At 40.4% G+C, this 20,198-nt stretch overlaps 1 protein-coding gene across 2 annotated transcripts in view; it reads right to left on the reverse strand.

The window, feature by feature from the left end:
- lca5 (lebercilin LCA5) overlaps nucleotides 1-20,198 on the reverse strand; it is a 97,333-nt gene that overhangs the window by 29,622 nt on the left and 47,513 nt on the right. For both annotated transcript variants that reach the window (XM_060856770.1, XM_060856781.1), the window contains exon 8: nucleotides 6,550-6,697. In XM_060856770.1, coding sequence (XP_060712753.1) covers nucleotides 6,550-6,697 — 148 coding nt within the window. The remainder of the gene's footprint in view (nucleotides 1-6,549; nucleotides 6,698-20,198) is intronic.

The following is a 20,198-nucleotide window of genomic DNA, read 5'->3' on the forward strand; positions in this document are numbered from 1 at the left end:
TTAAGTCTGGAGTTACAGTAAATCTCCTGCCCTTTTTGAAACCACAGATACAGACAGTATTTATTCGACTGTCCACTGAAGCAGGCAATGATCAAATGAAGTAACGAGCAAGCGAAGACATTAGTTTTCTACTTGTCTAATGATCTCCTAAAACTTATCTAGATATTTGTTAGATAAAAGAACATTTGCAAGTTCAAGAAGCAAAGTCATATCAATGGAAGTACAGTCAGTTCTGTTATAGTGCGGAGTTCTGTTCTTATACCGCAATCCCGCGGTATAAGAAAATCGCACAATAGCAGCATCATTTAAATTAATGAGACCGGAATCATGCTATAACCAACAAACAATTTAAAGTTTGCACTGTAGAAACAGTGGCCCCAATTCGATAATAGCATTACAGCGAATTCGCATTAATGAAAAGCCCACTATAGGAGAACAACATGTAGTTTGAAATACACAAGTGTTTAGGACTGATTTGAACTGAATTAGATTTATTGAATTAGCCTTATTATGACGTACTCAAAAGAGTACAGTGAAAAGTTTACATGTTACCACTTAGGTACAGATTCTTCAGAAAATAAAAATTAGAAAAATAAAAAAATAAAAATTCCAGCATTGCAGATTGTAGGAATACATTAGAAAATAAGAGAAATAAGAGGTTCAGACAACATTCCTTCCAACCCAGTCCACACTGGTATGTAGCCTCCAGTCCATGCCAGGCTTCCACTCCAAACCATGCTGGACTTCTCCATGAGGCTCAAGCCAGGACACCACTCTGGAATCACCTCAAGACCAGAAGTCCACACTGAGGCCACGCTGGCCCAAAAGGCCACCATGAGCTGCTGAAAGACCACCACACCAGATCGAAAGGACGCTAGGCCAGACCAAGAGACTACCACACCAGGCTGGGAGGCAGCCTCGCCAGGTCAGGAGACTGCCTCACCGAATCTGCGGTGAGGCTGGGAATCCAAGGCCACATTGAGGCAGAGAGTCCAAGAATGAGAAGAAGAGAGAAGAAAAAGAACCACAAAACAGAGAAAAGGAAATGGTCGAGCTTCGGCTGAAGTATCCTACTCTGCCACCATCTTGGAATTCTGTTTTATGTAAAGAGCTAAACACAGACCAAAGTATATCAAACAGGTTAAAGACCAAGACAACTGCATGCTTTCTGCTTGGCATGGTATTCTTTTAGTATTATTTCAAAGATATATTCACAGTTTTCTTAGTAGCATTTTGGCTGGGTGAAGTAAATGATCTAAGATTAGCCCTTAGAAGTGAATATCAAGCAATAATCACCATGGAAGCCAGAATCAAAGCCTAACAGGGGATGATGAATATGCCGTACTTTGTATGTCAATGGCATACTGTACTCATTCTCAGACAAAATGAAAATCCACGATGGGCTCTATCTCCAAGAATGAACAGTCATGATTCTCACTGCCCTTAAATGAAGCAGCTTATATAGCAGCCTGTAAAACTATGTTTTCAGTCAAAAACTTAGCATTGAGCTTAGGTTCAGGTAATTTCCAGCCAGTACTCCCAAAATGTCCTAATTAAGCAGATTTAACTTAGTCAGGATGATCCATTTGCTTCTCACATACTATAGATACATCCATTCAAAAGTAGCAATGGCCTTTGACAAATGGGAAAAGGAATCCGTCCTTTCAACAGACAGAATGGTACAAAGGGGAAAAACTACAGCTAAATCATAGCACATTAGTAAAAATGTGGTCAGACAACAAAACAACTGCAATCAGGAAGATAGGCATTAAACAAAATTCCCTTAGCATTCAAGAGATGAAACTAAACAGAATAATTGATCTGTTAGTTTTCAACTCGGAGAAACAAAACGATACACAACACAAAAATCTGTTGTTTTATTACTATAAATTCAGCTATCAATTTCCGATTTGTCCACAGAGCTAGGAGACTTACCAGAAGACGTAGCCTCAGATCTGGGACAATTTGGAACTATAATGCAGGCCTCCCCTCTCTCAACAATAACAACATGCATTTACAATATCTCTTTAATGTGATAAAATGCTCCAAGGTGTTTTAGTGGAGTATTATGGCACAGACATTTGCCACTCAGCCATATAAGGAGATATTAGGCCAGATGACCAATGGCTGAAACAAAGAAACATATTTTAAGGAGCATTTTGGAGGTAGACAGAGAGGGAAGATATACGCAGTGAAATTAACCCTTGTGCCTGGACAGCTAAAGGCACGGCTACCAATGAGGGATTGATTAAAATTGGGCATGTTTGACAGGTCATAACTGCTGAAGGGCAAAAATCCTGGGTGGAGGCACGGGAAATTAGAGAGATAAGGAGAGGTGAGGCCATGGCAAGATTTGAAGACAGAAATGAGAATTTTTATATCTAGGTATTGTTTGTCCGGGCGTCGCCAACCCCACCTAAAAGAAAATGGCTGCACCTACCCTGGCATATCCCCCCCTCCAGTATCCGGCTTGATCTCTATCGCAGCAGCTATCCAGCCACTTTCCTGGGTTGTCAGCCACTCCCAGTGTTTTAAATGCAAAATTATAAAGCAGAACACCAACACCTGCACATGCATGCTGTGAATTGTGCAACATGGTTGTGCAAGCAGATTTTATTTTAATCATTATTTGTATATTTAGAAAAGCAGCATAAGTGACAGCTCAGATAAATGGCTGGTGTAGAGTAACGGCCTCCTGTAAGAGATGAATACATGTAATTTTTACTATGGAGGAAACGTTTTTTTGAAGAAACACGATAGCAATGTCTTAGATGGTGACACGCTTCTTCCTCTCATCAGTTTTTTTACAATGATATTTTTACTCAAAAGAAAAATTTTTGGATGCATTTTTATAGTATTTATATTGCATATACTTCTGAAAAGAAACACACTGAAATATCAGTACATCTATGCATCATAAACCAAACATGTTGGCTTCTAAATGACATTTTTCTTTTTGTTTTAAGTAAAAGGGCTGCCACTACTGACAAGACAGATGGAAGTACAAGCAAATTCCTCTTTAATTTGGCAGTACAAAGTTCAAGGAAGGTGAAAGTAACTTTCAACCATCAACCATATAAATTATTTTTAGACTGGAATATTTTGGTCAAGTGACAATAATGACTTAAGCAAAAGATTACAAACAGTATAGTACTCGTTATCCTTGTAATTGAAGAGCAAGACTATGCGCATGCGAATATTATGCCAATTGCACACCAAATAAAGCAAGTAAAAAGAATAAAACAACCAGAAATGCAAAATCCACAGACTGCATTCAGATCATTGCATTTTTCTTATCGAGTTTTAAAACAATTTTGAATAAAACTAACATGAAGGGCCTAGACAAAAGTTTGTCAGAGAACCTGTTAGAAGACCAATAGCACTAGTTTATCAAAAGTAGGGAGATCTACTTGTGTCCCTAGGAAGCAGCTTGGAATGCTTTATTCTATGAAGACACTATATTAATGCAAGTTGTTTTCCTAGCCAATAACCTTTCCGTAACCAAGTGTTCTAAATTTCTTTGACTCCAAGGCTCCCCATTCACTGACCCCATTTAAAAATGAGAATTCTTTTTCATGCAGTACCGTATCTGTTTGTGTATCTGAGAAAGTTCCCTCCTCTTTCCTGTGAAAGTTTACACAAAGGAACTTCACAGATGGAAATTCAAAAACCAATACTTATATGTAGAAGGAAATAAAATTATAAAAATGATTGAATGAATGAATTGTGAATCTCAAGCATTAGCAGTAAGTTAAATAAAAATTAAACATGCCTGAATTTCTTAGAGACTTATAATTAGCCTCCAACCCTGATGAGAATCCTGATGTCCATCCATAGTTCCAAAATATTTCCAACTACTCATTTCCTCAGAGTGCAGTCCAATTGTCTGTGGATCAAATGCCCAGATCCTGGTCCCAAACTTAAGCTTTGTTCCAAACCACTTCACTTAAGCCCTAATGGGACCCATCTCAATTGCATTACCTTCTATTTCAAAGGCTGGTCTAGTTCTTATACACCATCACATGGATATCACAGAGGTAGAACTAGTGTGCTGATATTGAAAGTAGCAATGTGCAGACAGTGCCATGTATTCTTGATCAGCTTTACAGAATCCCTGAAAATAATTTCATTAACACAGGTTGAGAACCCATTCCTTTAACCAACACTCGTTAAAGTAGCTTAACTGTCATTTATTTAATGGTTGTGAAACCCTTCTGAGCACAAATTGGCTGCCAGATTTGTTCCTGTGATAACAATGAATCTGCTTTTAAAAGTAAATCATTGGCTGTAAAATGTTTTGGGATTTCACGAGAGCAGTAGAGCACAGGTTCTTCATTCAAAATGAGAACCATAGGTGGAGTAATTTCAAGGAAGAGGTGTCTCTGTGTTGGTTACAAGTGGCATGGATTGAAAGGAACTACACTTACTGTCTCAAAGAGTTAAATGAAGATGATTTAGACATCCACCAACTATTTTGCAAATTTTTAGCCACAGATAAGAAAGTTAATTGTCATGACTTTATCCATCAGAAAATATGCCCAAGTGCACTAATTAAATATTTCTTAAACAATTTCAATTTTTCATTTTTGTTGCTTTATCATTTAATGGATTGATCAATCTTTATATGAAGAAATTATTATTCAGTAAAAATTTGTCCTTCACAGTTTTGACCTTACTTCTAGATTAGATTACTTACAGTGTGGAAACAGGCCCTTCAGCCCAACAAGCCCACAGTGACCCACCAAAGCGCAACCCACCCATTCCCCTACATTTACCCCTTTACCTAACACTATGGGCAATTTAGCTTGGCTAATTCACCTGACCTGCACATTTTTGGACTGTGGGAGGAAACCAGAGAGCCCGGAGGAAACCCACGCAGACACAGGGAGAATGTGCAAATTCCACACAGTCAGTTGCCTGAGTCGGGAATTGAACCCGACTCTGGTGCTGTGAGGCAGCAGTGCTAACCACTGTACCACTGTGCCACCCACTAAAAACTTCAATTTACTCATTTGTCTTTTCATACTGCTTGCTATCATAAATATCACCAAATGAGTCTCTCAGATTCATCCTCCCAAATTGAAAAATTCAAGATTCTTTGGTTCTTTCCTGCTGCTCGTACAAAGCTTTCTTTCCCACTGCCTTAGTGTCTCACATTTGTATTCAGGACACATGATATGGTCTGTTCAGACTCTGTAGTTTGAACATGGCTTCCTCTGCCTTGGATTCTATTATTTGAGAAGTTACACAGTTAACACAGTTAACGAGATGATTATATGCACCAGGGACCAGTGATCTGAATGGAGCAGAGTGGAATTATCAACAGAGTAAACAGGAAATGACAAAAAAATGATAATCGATCACTGATAACCATGATAACCATTTGGAAAATCCTACTTAATAGATAAAATCAAATGATAAGACATTAGCGACACCACATATAAAGCAATGCAAAAGGTATAGAAAGCCTTGAAAATGGCATTGCCAAAAGACTGTAAGGAAATCTATTTAAAATGCACTGATCCAGATACTAATCAATGCTCCAGAGATTCCAAGGAAATGAAAGGTAATTTATGAAGCTGTTTAAGACCAAAATCAAGGCATTTTGTTTGTCATGTTATCATATGCAAAATAGTAATGCTAAAAACCACACTGCCAATTATGGAACAAAAACTGAAATTGCTGGAAAATCTCAGAAGAAGGGTCACTGGACCTAAAACATGAACTTAGATTTATCTCCACAAATGTTGCCAGCCCTGCTGTTCTAGCAATTTCTGTTTTTGTTTCAGATTTCAAGCATCTGCAGTTCTTTGTTTTTTTTTGTCTATTGCCAAATATGGATTAGATCAGCACTTTGAGGTCCATTTGCACCTTGCACAAGCTTTAACAAGTATAGATTAAAAGATCATTGTTAGTTTTCAAAAATATTTTAAGGAATAAAAAGGATATCAAGATAAATTGGATTATCTTTTGGAGGAATTGGTAGTCATTATGGAATTTCTAGAAAGGGAAGTCACTGTGAATGAATAGATTAAAGAAATGGCATCAGGCTGAGATGATTTTATTTTTAAAAAACTTGCATGATGGTTGAATATTAGTAGGAACAGAAGTGATCATTGTCCACAATGGTGCGTTAAAAACTAGGAATGCAAGATGTTCTTTACGTTGACCATCACACTGAGAGTTAAAGAATAGTTAGCCAAAATCATAGGCTCTCTCTTTGGGAGTTAGCACCTGCACCATCAACACAGAGGATGATTGGAAAGGAGGATTCACAGAAGTTACTAGACAACTTTCAGAAGGAAAAAAAATTAAATAGCTATTGGAAAGTCAGAAAGACTGGATTATTTACTTATTTGAGTGATGACATCTATTGCAACATTAAGATATAGCTATATTGTAAATACGAAATTAAATTTTAAGACTATAAATAAAGAAGCAGAAATAGAAATCCAACATGATTTACTGAATGTTGGTCTCATGATAAATATTTCCATCTCCATTCAGTTTGATGTAAAAACATCATTAAAATAACATTTATACTCTTACTTTCTCTCAGTTTTTGAGCTTTTAACTCCAACCTGTGCTGTTCTTGTTCTCGCTTACGCTTTTCTTCACACTCTCGGTCTTGTAGTTCTTTTCCTGGTCTCAGAGGTTCTGTCAATTTCAGGGTCTCACTGTCACCGTGTTCTTGAATCTGTAAGAAATTTGTTAATACCACAATCTTTTAAAAATATATATATGAAGAACCAAACAATGTGTACTAATTTTCTGCTCCAATGAGTGACTGTATAAAACTTGAATTTCACCTTTGATGATAGGGTGGGATGGGAACTGCACGTCTGGTTTCTGATACACAAGAAGAGCCAAAAGTAAAATAATGAAACAGCAAAATAAAGTATCAGGCAGCTCTCCCACTTTCTTATCGCACATGAATGTTAAGCTTGTGTTCCACCAGGACTCAACCTCTGACTACATTACCATCTTGGTCCAATAGGAAGAAGGTGGTGAAACAAACTGTCTTTGAGATCAAGGCATCATTTGATCTAACAAGGCTTAAAGGAGCCTGAGCAAAACTGGAGTCAAAGGGAATCATGTGGGAACTCTCTGTTGCTTAAGAGTAATTCCCAACACAAAAAAAGATTATTTTGGGAAGTCAATCAACTCAGTCCCTGTACATCAGTGCAGGAGTTGCTCAGGGTAGTGTCCTAAGCCCAAACATCTTCAATAGCTTTATTTCATTCATAAAGTCAGAAGTGGTGACATATGCTGATGTTTAGCACCATTGCCCACTCCTTAGATACTGATGATGGTGTTCCCATTTATCTGCCATCCTTGTTCTTCCAGTTGGTGGTTCCCAGGGATTTGAAACTGCTGTGAAACTATGGTAAATTTCTGCAGTGCATCTCATAGATAATACACACTGCTATGACTAAGCATCAGTGCTAAGAGTCTGAATGGATGTGGATGTGGATGTGGTACCAATCAGCAGGTTGCTTTGACTCTTGTTCAAACCGCTCTCATTCAGGTAATTGGAGAGCTTTTCATTGTGTTCCTGACTAGTCCTTTGTGAATGGTGGACACTGTTTCGGTGGTTAGGAGGTGAATTATTTATTGCAGGATTCACAACCTCTGACCAGCTCTTGTACACACAGTATTTATTGTAATTTTCAGTATGTTGATAGCAGGGGATTCGGTAATGGTAATGTCATTGAATGTCAAAGGGTGATATAGTTAGATTCCGGCTTGTTGGAGATGAACAAAAATGGCATGAATTTTACTTGATGATAAATGACTGAGATTTGATGCAAGATAAAATATGAATAGTGGAGTTTTGGATAAGCTGAAACTCAGAAGCTGGTGGATAAATTTAACATCAGGAAGAAGTAAAAGTCAGGTCTGGAGAAAGCAAAGACTTGGAAGAAGATTTCAGGAGAAGAGGGGCTGAGGTAAAAGCAAAGATTTATAGTCCTTACAAAGGAAGGCCAATGAAGGGGAGGATGTGGGGTAAGAAATTTCAGCAGAAGATCAAATAGAGAACAGTAGGCAGATTGATTAAAAGAGGATTAAAAGACATGGAGCTGCATTCCAAAACAATATAAATCCCTCAGTGACTCCAGAGACAACAATGCATGATGAGAAACCAAAATAGTTGGATCCTAACAAAACATTTTCTCATCTGATGAGCAGATGGAAAACAACAAAAACATGACCACTTAAACAAGCATTACGATAAACATATTTTCCTGCATAATTTAATATAAATCCCACAATATTGCTGGACTAGCAAAAGTATGATATGATACAGTGAGAGAACTCGCAAAGCCACATGGCAGAAATCCCTTCAAAACACTTAACAAATCTCAGTCTTAGCCATAAAATTAAGATTGAGCACTTTGCTTTCAGTCAAGACAATTTCAGTAGCACCCTCTATTGAAGGAACTTTAGATGAAACAGCTGAAGGGCAATAAACATCCAAATCTACCAAGTGGCATACAATTTAATTTAAAACTCTAAAGACACCTACAATTATGAAATATGGCAGCCTATCATCCCTTAAGTTTGTAGTTTTAAATGGTACCTACCAGCTCTAATATATTTTGATACACAATTCCACAGATATCAATAACTGGACACTGAATCATATCTAGCTGCTGACAACAGTATTGCTGTTGGAGCTCTTGCCATGCTGAAGCTGGACAGCAATTCTCCAAATCCTAGATACATAAATATTTAAATAAGCTTTTTTTCTTTATCCAAGTGATTACAATTGTTGGATGCACTAGTAATAAAAACTACCGTTCTGCCAGTGCCAAAATCCTCTCCTTTATTTAAGCCAGTCATGAACAAAAATAGCAAGATACTGGTTAGACACAATTGTAATCTAGTTCTAGTCTGGAGAATATTTTAGAGAAAGAAAGGAGGTAGAACAAAATTTCCTTAGCAAGAGAAACAATGAACAAAACTTGGCCCTTTGAGCCTCCTCTGCTATTTAAGAAGATCATGACCAATCTGATTTTAATCTCAATTCTTCATCCCTGCATATCCCCAATAATCTATCATCCCCTTTATAATCAAGAATTTATCTACCGCTGTCTTAAATAAAGATCTTACATTCACTGCCTTTTGAGGAAAGGAAATTCCAAAGACTCTCAGCCCTCAGAGAATGAAAATTTCCTTCTCTGTCTTAAATGGGCATCCTCCTGTTTTTAAACTAGGATCGCTTATTCTAAATTCTCCCACAACAGGAAACATCCTTTCCACGTTCACCCTGTCATGTTCCTGCAGGATCTTACTTTTTTCAATTAAGTCACCTCCAACTCTTCTACACTCCAGATGATACAGCCTTGCCTGTCTAGCCTTTCCTCATATAATTACATATTTATAATAGGAATGAGTGGTAGCTTTTCAAACAGGGACTTGTAAAGATTTGTGGTGGGCCATACTGCTGTGAACTGCAAACAGAAGAGAATCAAGAAAATGAACTGTAAGAAAAAGAAAACTCCCCAAAACAAAACTGTGAAAACTACAAAATACTGATATCGAGTTGGTAAGAAGAAATACAAAAAGATGCCAAATAATACAAATAAATATAAATCTGGTTCTAAACACTGTTAGATTTGTTTTTTAACCATTATTTGCTTTCTAATCACAATCCAAAATTTAACCTAAGCCTCAGATCGAAATGGGTTATGATAATAGGATAAAAAGAGACATTTTAACAAGATCTGTCTTAGTGACACGTGGCACAGTCAGATAATCTCAATTTCCACTGATAGATTCAACATTTCTTCTGTGGAAAAGATCTCTCTTGCTCTTCATAACAGTGAGGACACAATAGTGAAATATGATTCAGTGTTTGTGGGTGGCTCGACCAAGGTATGAGATGGTTTGAGCTACGTAGTTTTGTTGTAGAATTGCAGCAGGGATCAAAGTGAGGAAGTAACAATGAGGAGGAAATTAGAATGGCACTGTATGCAATTTGATGTTGGCTCACCAGAGAAAGCTACTATAAGGCAACTATCAACAATGAGGTAGAACTGACCAATTTGCATGAACTGCAATTATAGCTATGCTGACAAATGGGATTTTGGCTCAATTTTACAGCTGGCATGCATTACCACTTCTGTGGTGAGTAGTTCAACTCCTGTCATTCCTATGCCCGTTCATCATCTATAGGCACAAATCAAAATGCCGTCTACAAGGATAGCTGCAATTCCAGAAACATTCAAGAAGCTCAACACATCCAGGACAAAGAACTCTGTTTGACTGGCATTCTGATTACCACAGTTAACATTCATTTCCTACACAATCAATGTGCAGTAGCAATGGCATTCCATCTGCAAGATGCACTACAGTAACTCCAAGTCTCTTTAGACAGCTCTTTCCAAACCTGCAAACTCATCCATCCAGAAGAACAATGGCAGCAGATCCATAGGATAATAACTACCTTCAGTTTCCATTCCACACCCCATATATCCTGCCCTGGAGTTATATTGCTATTCCCTCACGGTCATTGACTTCATATCCTAGAAATCCCTGTCTAACAGCATGTGGTATACCTCACTCTGAGTTATGCAGCTGTTCAAATTAAAAAAAGCTCTATACAACCTTCAGCAATTTAGGATAGGTAATAAATGCTGGACAGCAATGTCCACATGCCATCAATGAATAAAGAAAAAAGTTATGGTAACCTGATCAAGTGCAAGATTGGCAGTGACTCAAGTTTCAAACATCTACTCCCTTTGTGACATTTCTCCTGAACGATCTGGCTCCAGTTTTCAGTCTCTGCCCCTTATTTCCACAATAGTTTATCTTTATCTACCCTGCCTTTTCCTGTCAATTTCTTGAAGGCTTCAATCAGATAACCCCTAATGTCAAAATTCTGAAGAAAACAAGCCTAATTTGTCTACTTTCTCCTCATAGCTTAAAACCTCATTCTTATAAACTAATGTATTCCAGCCAAGGCCAATATATCCTATCTCAGGTGTGGTACCCAGATGTGCTAACAGTGCTCCAAGTGTAGTCTAAACAGGGCTTTATATAAATACAGCATAATTGCTACATCCTTGTACTCCAATCTTCTTGGTATAAAAGCCAACATTTGATTAGCTTTCTTGATTTAAAAATTCATAAAAGCGCAGAAAACAAAACCTAAGCACCTGAACCCGCTAGGTCCTCTGTATTTAACTTCATACCAACTAGCAAGTGCCCTGATCTCTCATTTTTTTGGTCCAAAATGGATAACCTCACACTTGCTTATACTGAACTCCATCTGCCAGTTTTGCTCATTCACCTAGTCTATCCCTTTGTAATGTTATGCTATCATCTTTACAGTTACAATGCCATCTAATTTTGTGTAATCTACAAATTTGGATATGTGACTTTCTATGCCATTATCCAAGTTGGCAATAAATAATTAAGGTCCTGACACAGATCCTTGAGAGACACCACCGGTCACACCTTGCCAATTTGAATACCAATTATCCCCACTTTATGTGATCTCTGCCACTCCACCAATTTCCCAGTCAGTGATATGCCCTCAATTCCATGAGCTTCTACCATAGTTAACATTTGGTACATTTTCAAATGCCTTTTGGGAGTCCATATGAGCCGCATCCAGATACATTCCTTATCCACTAACTTTAGTCATCTCTTCAAAAATATTCAATTAAGCTTGTCAGTTATAACCTATTTGTTATGTATCTACGCTGGCTGTCCCTGCTTAACTGACAATTTTCAAGGTGTTCAATTACCCCATTCTCGATTATAGACTCAAACCAATTTCCCCACCAGAGATGTTAGGGTAAATGGTCTGTAATTCCTGGGTTTCCTTTTCCTTAAAAAATGTCATTTGTGGACTGTGGGTGTTGCTGGCTGGCCAGCAGTTATTGCCCATTTCTAGCTGCCCTTGAGAAGGTGGTGGTGAGCTGTTCTCTTGAACTGCTGCAGTCCACCCGCTGTGGTTTGATCCACTATGCCATTAAGGAGACAATTCCAGATTTTGATCCAGCCACAGTGAAGGAATGGTGATATATTTTCAAGTCAGGATGGTGAGTGGTTTACAGGGGAACTTTTAATGGTGGATGTTCCCATGTATCTGCTGTCCTTCTCCTTCTAGATGGACGTGGTCATGGGTTTGGAAAGTGCTGTCTAAGGTCTTTGGTAAATTTCTGCAGTATCTTGAAGATAGTACACACTGCTGCTACTGAGCATCAATAGTGGAGGGAGTGAATGCTTATGGATGTGCTGCCAATCAAGTGGGCTGCTTTGTCCTGAAAGAGGTCAAGATTCTTGGGTGTTGTTAGCACTGCACCCATCCAAGCACATGGGGAGTATTCCATCACACTCCTGACTTGGGCTGTGTACAGATTGGACAAGCTTTAGGGAATCAGGAAGCAAGTTACTTACTCTGATCTCTGACCCACTCTTGTAGTCAGTGTTTATGTGGTGAACCCAGTTAAGTTTCTAGTTTCTAGTCAATGGTAACCCCCAGGATACTGATCGTAGGGGATTCAGCGATGGTAACACTACTGAATGTCAAAAGGCAGTGGAGGGATTGTCCCATATTGATGATGGTCATAGCCTGGCATTTGTGTGGTAGGAATTAACTTGCCTATTAGATTAGACTAGACTAGACTAGACTTACAGTGTGGAAACAGGCCCTTCGGCCCAACAAGTCCACACCGACCCGCCGAAGCGCAACCCACCCATACCCCTACATTTACCCCTTACCTAACACTACGGGCAATTTAGCTTGGCCAATTCACCTGACCCGCACATCTTTGTGACTGTGGGAGGAAACCGGAGCACCCGGAGGAAACCCACGCAGACACGGGGAGAACGTGCAAACTCCACACAGTCAGTCGCCTGAGTCGGGAATTGAACCCGGGTCTACAGGCGCTGTGAGGCAGCAGTGCTAACCACTGTGCCACCGTGCCGCCCAAAGCGGTCAGCCCAAGCCTGAATATTATCCAGGTCTTGATGCGTTTGAACATGGACTGCTTCAGTATCTGACGAGTCATAAATGGTGAACATGTTCACAAGTGGTTGCACACATCCCTACTCCTGACCTTATGATAATTGATGAAGCAACTGAAGATGGTTGAGCCGAAGACACTACCTTGCAGAGCTGTCCTGGAGCTGAGATTACTGACCTCCAACAACCATGACCATCTTCCTTTGCTCCAAGTAAAATTCCAGTGGAGAGTTTGCCCCTGATGCCCATTCATTTCAGTTTTGCTAGGGCTCCTTGATGCCATGCTCAGGTGAGTGCAGCCGTGGTGACAAGGGCTGTCATTCTCCGTCACCTCTGAAATTCAGTTCTTTTGTCCTTGTTTGAACCAAGGCTGTAAGGAGGTCAGGGACTGAGTGGCCCTGGTGGAACCCAAACTGGGTATCACTGAGCAGGTTAATGCAGATCAGGTGCTGCTTGATAGCACTGTTGATGACACCTTCCTTCACTTTACTGATAATGAAGAGTAGACTGAGGGGCAGTAATTGGCTGGGTTAGATTTGTCCTGATTTTTAATGTACAGGTCGTAGCTGGGTAATTTTCCACATTGTTGGGTAGATGCCAGTATTGTAACTGTATTGTAAGAGCTTGGCTGAGGGAGTGGCAAGTCTTCGAATACTATTGCCTGAATGCTGTCAGAGCTCAAGCCTTTGCAGTATCCAGTGTGTCCAAATGTTTCATGATATCATGCGAAGTGAATCAAATTGACTGATAACTGGTATTTTGTAATGCTGGGAACCAGTGGAAGAGAGCAAGATGAAACATTCACTCTGCACTTCTGGCTGAAGATTGCTGTGAATACTTTAGCCTTTTCTTTTGCAATGACGTTCTAGGCTCTTCCATCATTGACGATGGAGATATTTGTGGAGTCTACTGCTACAATGAGTTGTTTAATTGTCCACCACGATTCACGACTGGAAGTAGCAGGACTGCAGAGCTTTGATCTGATCTGTTGGTTCTGGAATGCTTAGCTCGGTCCATCAATTGCTGCTTCTGCTTGGCATGCAAGAAGCCCTGTTTGGTGGCTTCACCAGCTAGCCACGTCATTTTCAAATATGCCTGACACTGTTCCTGGCATGCCCTCCTGTATTCTCCAGTGAACCACGGTTGATCCCCTGGCTTGATGGTAATGGTTGAGTAAGGAATATGTTCGGTCATGAGGTTACAGATTGTGCTGGAGTATGATTTTATTGCTGTTGATCACCCACAGCACCTCATGAATGCCCACTCTTGAGTTGCTAGTTATCTGTTCGAAATCTGTCCCATTTAGCACAATGATGGTGCCACACAACATGATGTGGGTTATTCTCAATGTGTAGGCAGGACTTCTTTTCCACAAGGCTAAAAAGAGATAAGTCTGAGGCTGGTACAGTTAAGAAGAGGAACAAGTCAAATAGTCAAGGCAGAAAAGAGCGAGAACAAGGTAAGATGGATGAATTAAACTGCTTTTATTTCAATGCAAGAGGCCTAACAGATAAGGCAGATGAACTCATGCGAACATGAGACTGAGATATTATAGCTATAACAGAAATGTGGCTCAGGGAAAGGCCGGACAAGCAGCTTAATGTTCTGCGGTATAAATGCTTCAGGAAGACTAGAAAGGGAGGCCAGAAAGGAGGTGAGGTGGGGTTTTTACTTAAGGATAGAGTTACAACTGTACTTGGGGGGGAAGACACTCCTGGGAGCATGTTCAGTGAAATTAAATGGGTGGAACTGAGAAATAAGATGATAATCTTATAGGTATTGTATAATAGTCAGCCCACCTCACCCCCTAACCAAATACTCGGTAGCAAATTGACAAGTAAATTTGTAAGATTTCAATAATCTCTAAGAATAATAGGGTTGTATTGGTAGTGGATTTTAATTTTCCAAACATAGACTGGGACTGCCATAGTGTTAAGGGCTTGGATAGAGAGGAATTTGTTAAGTGTGTACAAGAAAACTTTCTCATTCAGTACGTGAAACTTTACCCTCTGTGGGGAAATAAGGCAAGGCAAGTGACTGAAGTATCAGTGGGAGAGCACTTTGTGGCAAATTATCATAATTTTATTAGTTTAAAATAGTTATGGAAAAGCATGAGATCTGACCTGAAAGTTAAAGTTCTAAATTGGAGTAAGGCCAATTTTGAGGTGTTAGGCAAGAACTTTCAAAAGTTGATTGAGAGAGACTATTTGCAGGTAAAGGGGCGGATGGAAAGTGGGGAGGTCTTCAAAAATAAGATAACAACAATCCTGAAACAGTATATTCCTGTTACTGTGAAGGGCAAGGCTGGCAGCTATAGAAAATGCTGGGTGACGAGAAAAACTGAGCTCTGGTCATGAAAAAGGAGGCATATGTCAGGTACAGACAGCTGGTATCAAGTGAATCCCTAGAAGTGTATAAGGGCAGTAGAGTCATAGAGATGTACAGCACAGAAACAGACCCTTTGGTCCAACTTGCCCCAGATATGCCAACCCAATTCTAGTCCCACCTGCTAGCACCAGCCCATATCCCTCCAAACCCATTCATATACCCATCCAGATGCCTTTTAAATGTTGCAATTGTACTAGCCTCCACCACTTCCTCTGGCAGCTCATTCCATACACGTACCACCCCTCTGAGTGAAAAAGTTACACCTTAGGTCTCTTTTATATCTTTCCCGTCTCACCCTAAACCTATGCCCTCTAGTTTTGGACTCCCTCACCTCAGGGAAAATACTTCATCTATTTATCCTAACCATGCCCCTCTTGATTTTGTAAACCTCTATAAGGTCACCCCTCAGCCCCCAATGCTCTTCGGAAAACAGCCCTAGCCTATTCAACCTCTCCCTGATGCTCAAATCGTCCAATGCTGGCAACATCCTTGTAAATCTTTCCTGAACCCCTTCAAGTTTCACAACGTCTTTCCGATAGGAAGGAGACCAGAACTGCACGCAATATTCCAACAGTGGCCTAACCAACGTCCTGCACAGCCGCAACATGACTTCCCAACTCCTGTACTCATTACTCTGACCAATAAAGGAAAGCATACCAAACGCCTTCTTCACTATCCTATCTACCTGCTACTCCACTTTCAAGGAGCTATGAACCTGCACGCTAAGGTCTCTTTGTTCAGCAACACTCCCTTGGGCCTTACCATTAAGTGTATAAGTTCTGCTAAGATTTGCTTTCCCAAAATCCAGCACCTCGCATTTATCCAACCCCAACTGCCACTTCTCAACACATTGACCAATCTGATCAAGATCCTGTTGTAATCTGAAGTACCCTTCTTTGTTGTCCACTACACCTCAAATTTTGGTGTCATCTGCAAACTTAGTAACTATGTCTCTTATGCTCACATCCAAATCATTCATTTAAATTATGAAAAGTAGTGGACCCCAGCACCGAACCTTGTGGCACTCCACTGGTCACAGGCCTCCAGTCTAAAAAACAACTCTCCAGCATCACCCTCTGTCTTCTACCTTTGAGCCAGTTCTGTATCAAATAGCTAGTACTCCCTGTATTCCATCAGATCTAACCAGTGTGCCATGGGGAACATTGTTGAACATCTTACTGAAATCCATATAGATCAGTCTACCGCTCTGTCCTTCTCAATCCTCTTTGGTACTTCTTCAAAAAACTCATTCAAATTTGTGAGACATGATTTCCCCTCGCACAATGCCATGTTTGACTATCCCTAAACAATCCTTGACTTTCCAAATATATGAACATCCTGTCCCTCAGGATTCTCTCCAACAACTTGCCACCACCGACGTCAGGCTCACTGGTCTATAGTTCCCTGGCTTACCTCCTTTCTTAAACAGTGATACCACGTTAGCCAAACTCCAGTATTACGGCACCTCACCTGTGACTATCGATGATACAAATATCTCAGCAAGAGGCCCAGCAATCACTTCCCTAGCTTGCCACAGAATTCTCGGGTACACCTGATCAGGTCTTGGGGATTTATCCACTTTTATGCATTTCAAGACATCCAGCACTTCCTCCTCTCTAATACGGACATTTTTCAAGATGTCAACATCTATTTTCCTACATTCTATATCTTCCATTTTCTTTTCCATAGTAAATACTGATGCAAAATATTCATTTAGTATCTCCCCGATCTCCTGCGACTCTACACAAAGGCAGCCTTGTTGATCTTTGAGGGCCCCTATTCTCTCCCTAATTACCCTTTTATCCTTAATGTATTTGTAAAATCCCTCTGGATTCTCCTTAACTCTATTTGCCAAAGCTATCTCATGTCCCTTTTTTGCCCTCCTCATTTCCCTCTTAAGTACACTTCTACTGCTGTCTTTATAATCTTCTGAGGATTCACTCGATCTATCCTGTCAATACCTTCAGAAAAGCTTCCTTCTTTTTCTTAACCAAACCCTCAATTTCTTTACCCATCCAGCATTCCATATACCTACCAGCCTTTGCTTTCGCCCTAACAGGAATATACTGTCTCTAGATCTCATTACCTCATTTCTGAAGGCTTCTCATTTTCAGGCTGTCCCTTTACCTGCTAACATCTGCCCCCAATCAGCTTTTGAAAGTATTTGCCTAATACCATCAAAATTGGTATTTCTCCAATTTAGAACTTCAACCTTCAGATCTGTTCTATTTTTTGCATCACTATTTTAGAATTAATAAAATTATGGTCACTGGCCTCAAAGTGCTCCCCTACTGACACCTAAGTCACCTGCCCTGCCTTATTTCCCAAGTGTAAATCAAGTTTTGTACCTTCTCTAGTAGGTACAACCACATACTGAATCAGAAAATTGTCTTGTACACACTTAACAAATTCCTTTCCATCTAAACCCTTAACACTATGGCAGCCCCAGTATGTCTAGAAAGTTAAAATCCCCTACCATAACCACCCTATTATTCTTACAGATAGCTGAGATCTCCTTATAAAAGTTTGTTTCTCGATTTCCCATTGACTAATAGGGGGTCTATCATACAATCCCAATACGATAATAATTCCTTTCTTATTTCTCAGTTCCACCCAAATAACTTCCCTGAATGTTTTTTTGGGAATATCCTCCCTCAGTCCAGCGTAATACTATCCCTGAATAAAAATGCCACTCCCCCTCCTCTCTTGCCTCCCTTTCTGTCCTTCCTGTAGCACTTGTATCCTGGAACACCAAGCTACCAGTCCTGCCCATCCCTGAGCCATGTTTCTGTGGTTGCTATCATATCATAGTCCCATGTTCCTAATCATGCCCTGAGTTCATCTGCTTTCTCTGTTAGGTATCTTGCATTGAAATAAATGCAGTTTAATTTATCAGTCCTGTCTAGTTCGCTGCTTTGCCTCTGCCTGCCCTGATTGTTTGACTCGCTTTTGTTCTCAACTGTACCAGATCTCTTTCCTCACTATCTCCCTGGGTCTCCCTGACAACACTCCCCAACCCCCATCTTACTCATTTAAATCCTCCAGAGCAGCTCTAGCAAATCTCCCTGCCAGTATATTAGCCTCCTTCTAATTTAAGTGCAATCCGTCCTTCTTGTACAGGTCACTTCTACCCTAAAAGAGCTTCTAATGAACCAAAAATGTGAATCCTTCTCCCATACACTAGCTGCTCAACCATGTATTCATCTGCTCTATCCTCCTATTCCTGCCTTCACTAGCTCATAACACCAGCAGTAATCCAGATATTACTTCTCTCGAGGACCTCCTTTTTAAATTCCTGCCTACCTCTCTGTATAATCTCCCTTCAGAATCTCAATCTTTTCCCTTCCTACCTTGTTGGTTCCGATGAGTACGATGACGTCCTACTGACCCCTCTTCGCCTTGAGAACATTCTGCACTCTCACTGATAATCCTTGATCCTGGCACCAGGGAAGCAACATAACATTCTGATTTTTCGCTGCTGGCCACAGAAACGTCTGTCTGGACCTCGGACTAGAGAGTCCCCAAACATAATTGATCTCTTGGAACTCGACGTTCGCCTCATTGTATTACAGCCAGTCTCAAGAACAGAACCTTGACTGCTCGTGCTACGTTCCCTTCAGAATCTATCACCTCCTACATTTTCCAAAACAATATACTTATTTGAAATGGTGTAGACACAGAAGGTTCCTGCACTAACTACCTACCTCTCTTACCTTTCCTGGAGTTAACCCATCTATGTGACTATATCTGCGACTTTTCCACCCTTTCTATAACTGGCACCCATCACATGCCCTTGCTCTTGTAAATTCCTCATTGCCTCTAACTGCCTCACTAACCGATCCATTCAATATGATAGGTTTCGCAAACAACAGCATTTATTGCAGATACAATCCTCAGTAACCCGTAAAGTGTCCCAACACTCCCACATCCGACAAGAAGAGCATATCACTCTACTAAAGGCTATTTTTGCTTCTTTCGATCTACAGACCCAGAAACTAGCACTGTCTTATTCCTCTACAAAACATTGCTCCAGGTTAAATTAATCTTATAGCTTATCTTTTAAGTTTAATCAAGAGACATATCTCAGTAAAACTTATAATCACTCACTCACTACTGCAGACTTACCGTAAGGCCATGCTTAAAATATTTACTTATCTGTTTCTGTGCTGTGACCTCTCCCTAAAAGATTCCCCCAAGAATAGTTGTGAATTTCACTGTTTGTTAATTTTCCCAGATGTGCTCCGAAGGAGTATACTTAGGAAGGAAATCAGGAGGGCAAAAATGAGACATGGGATAGCTTTGGCGAATAGGGTTAAGAAGAATCCAAAGAGTAACCAGGGACAGAATAGGGGCCTCATAAAAATTCCTTCCATATCCGCCACAAATTCACCTGCACCTCCACACACAACATTTACTGCATCTGCTCCACCCGATGTGGCCTCCTCTATATTGGGGAGACAGGCCGCCTACTTGCGGAACGTTTCAGAGAATACCTCTGGGACACCTGGACCAACCAACCCAACCACCCCGTGGCTCAACACTTCAACTCCCCCACCCACTCCACCAAGGACATGCAGGTCCTTGGACTCTTCCATCGCCAGACCATAGCAACACGACGGCTGGAGGAAGAGCGCCTCATCTTCCGCCTTGGAACCCTCCAACCACAAGGGATGTACTCAGATTTCTCCAGTTTCCTCATTTCCCCTCCCCCACCTTGTCTCAGTCCCAACCCTCGAACTCAATACCACCCTCCTAACCTGCAAGCTTCTTCCTGACCTCTCCGCCCCCACCCCACTCCGGCCTATCACCCTCACCTTAACCTCCTTCCACT

The sequence above is a fragment of the Hemiscyllium ocellatum genome, chromosome 3 (genome assembly GCF_020745735.1).
Source record: "Hemiscyllium ocellatum isolate sHemOce1 chromosome 3, sHemOce1.pat.X.cur, whole genome shotgun sequence".
Lineage (NCBI taxonomy): Eukaryota > Metazoa > Chordata > Chondrichthyes > Orectolobiformes > Hemiscylliidae > Hemiscyllium > Hemiscyllium ocellatum.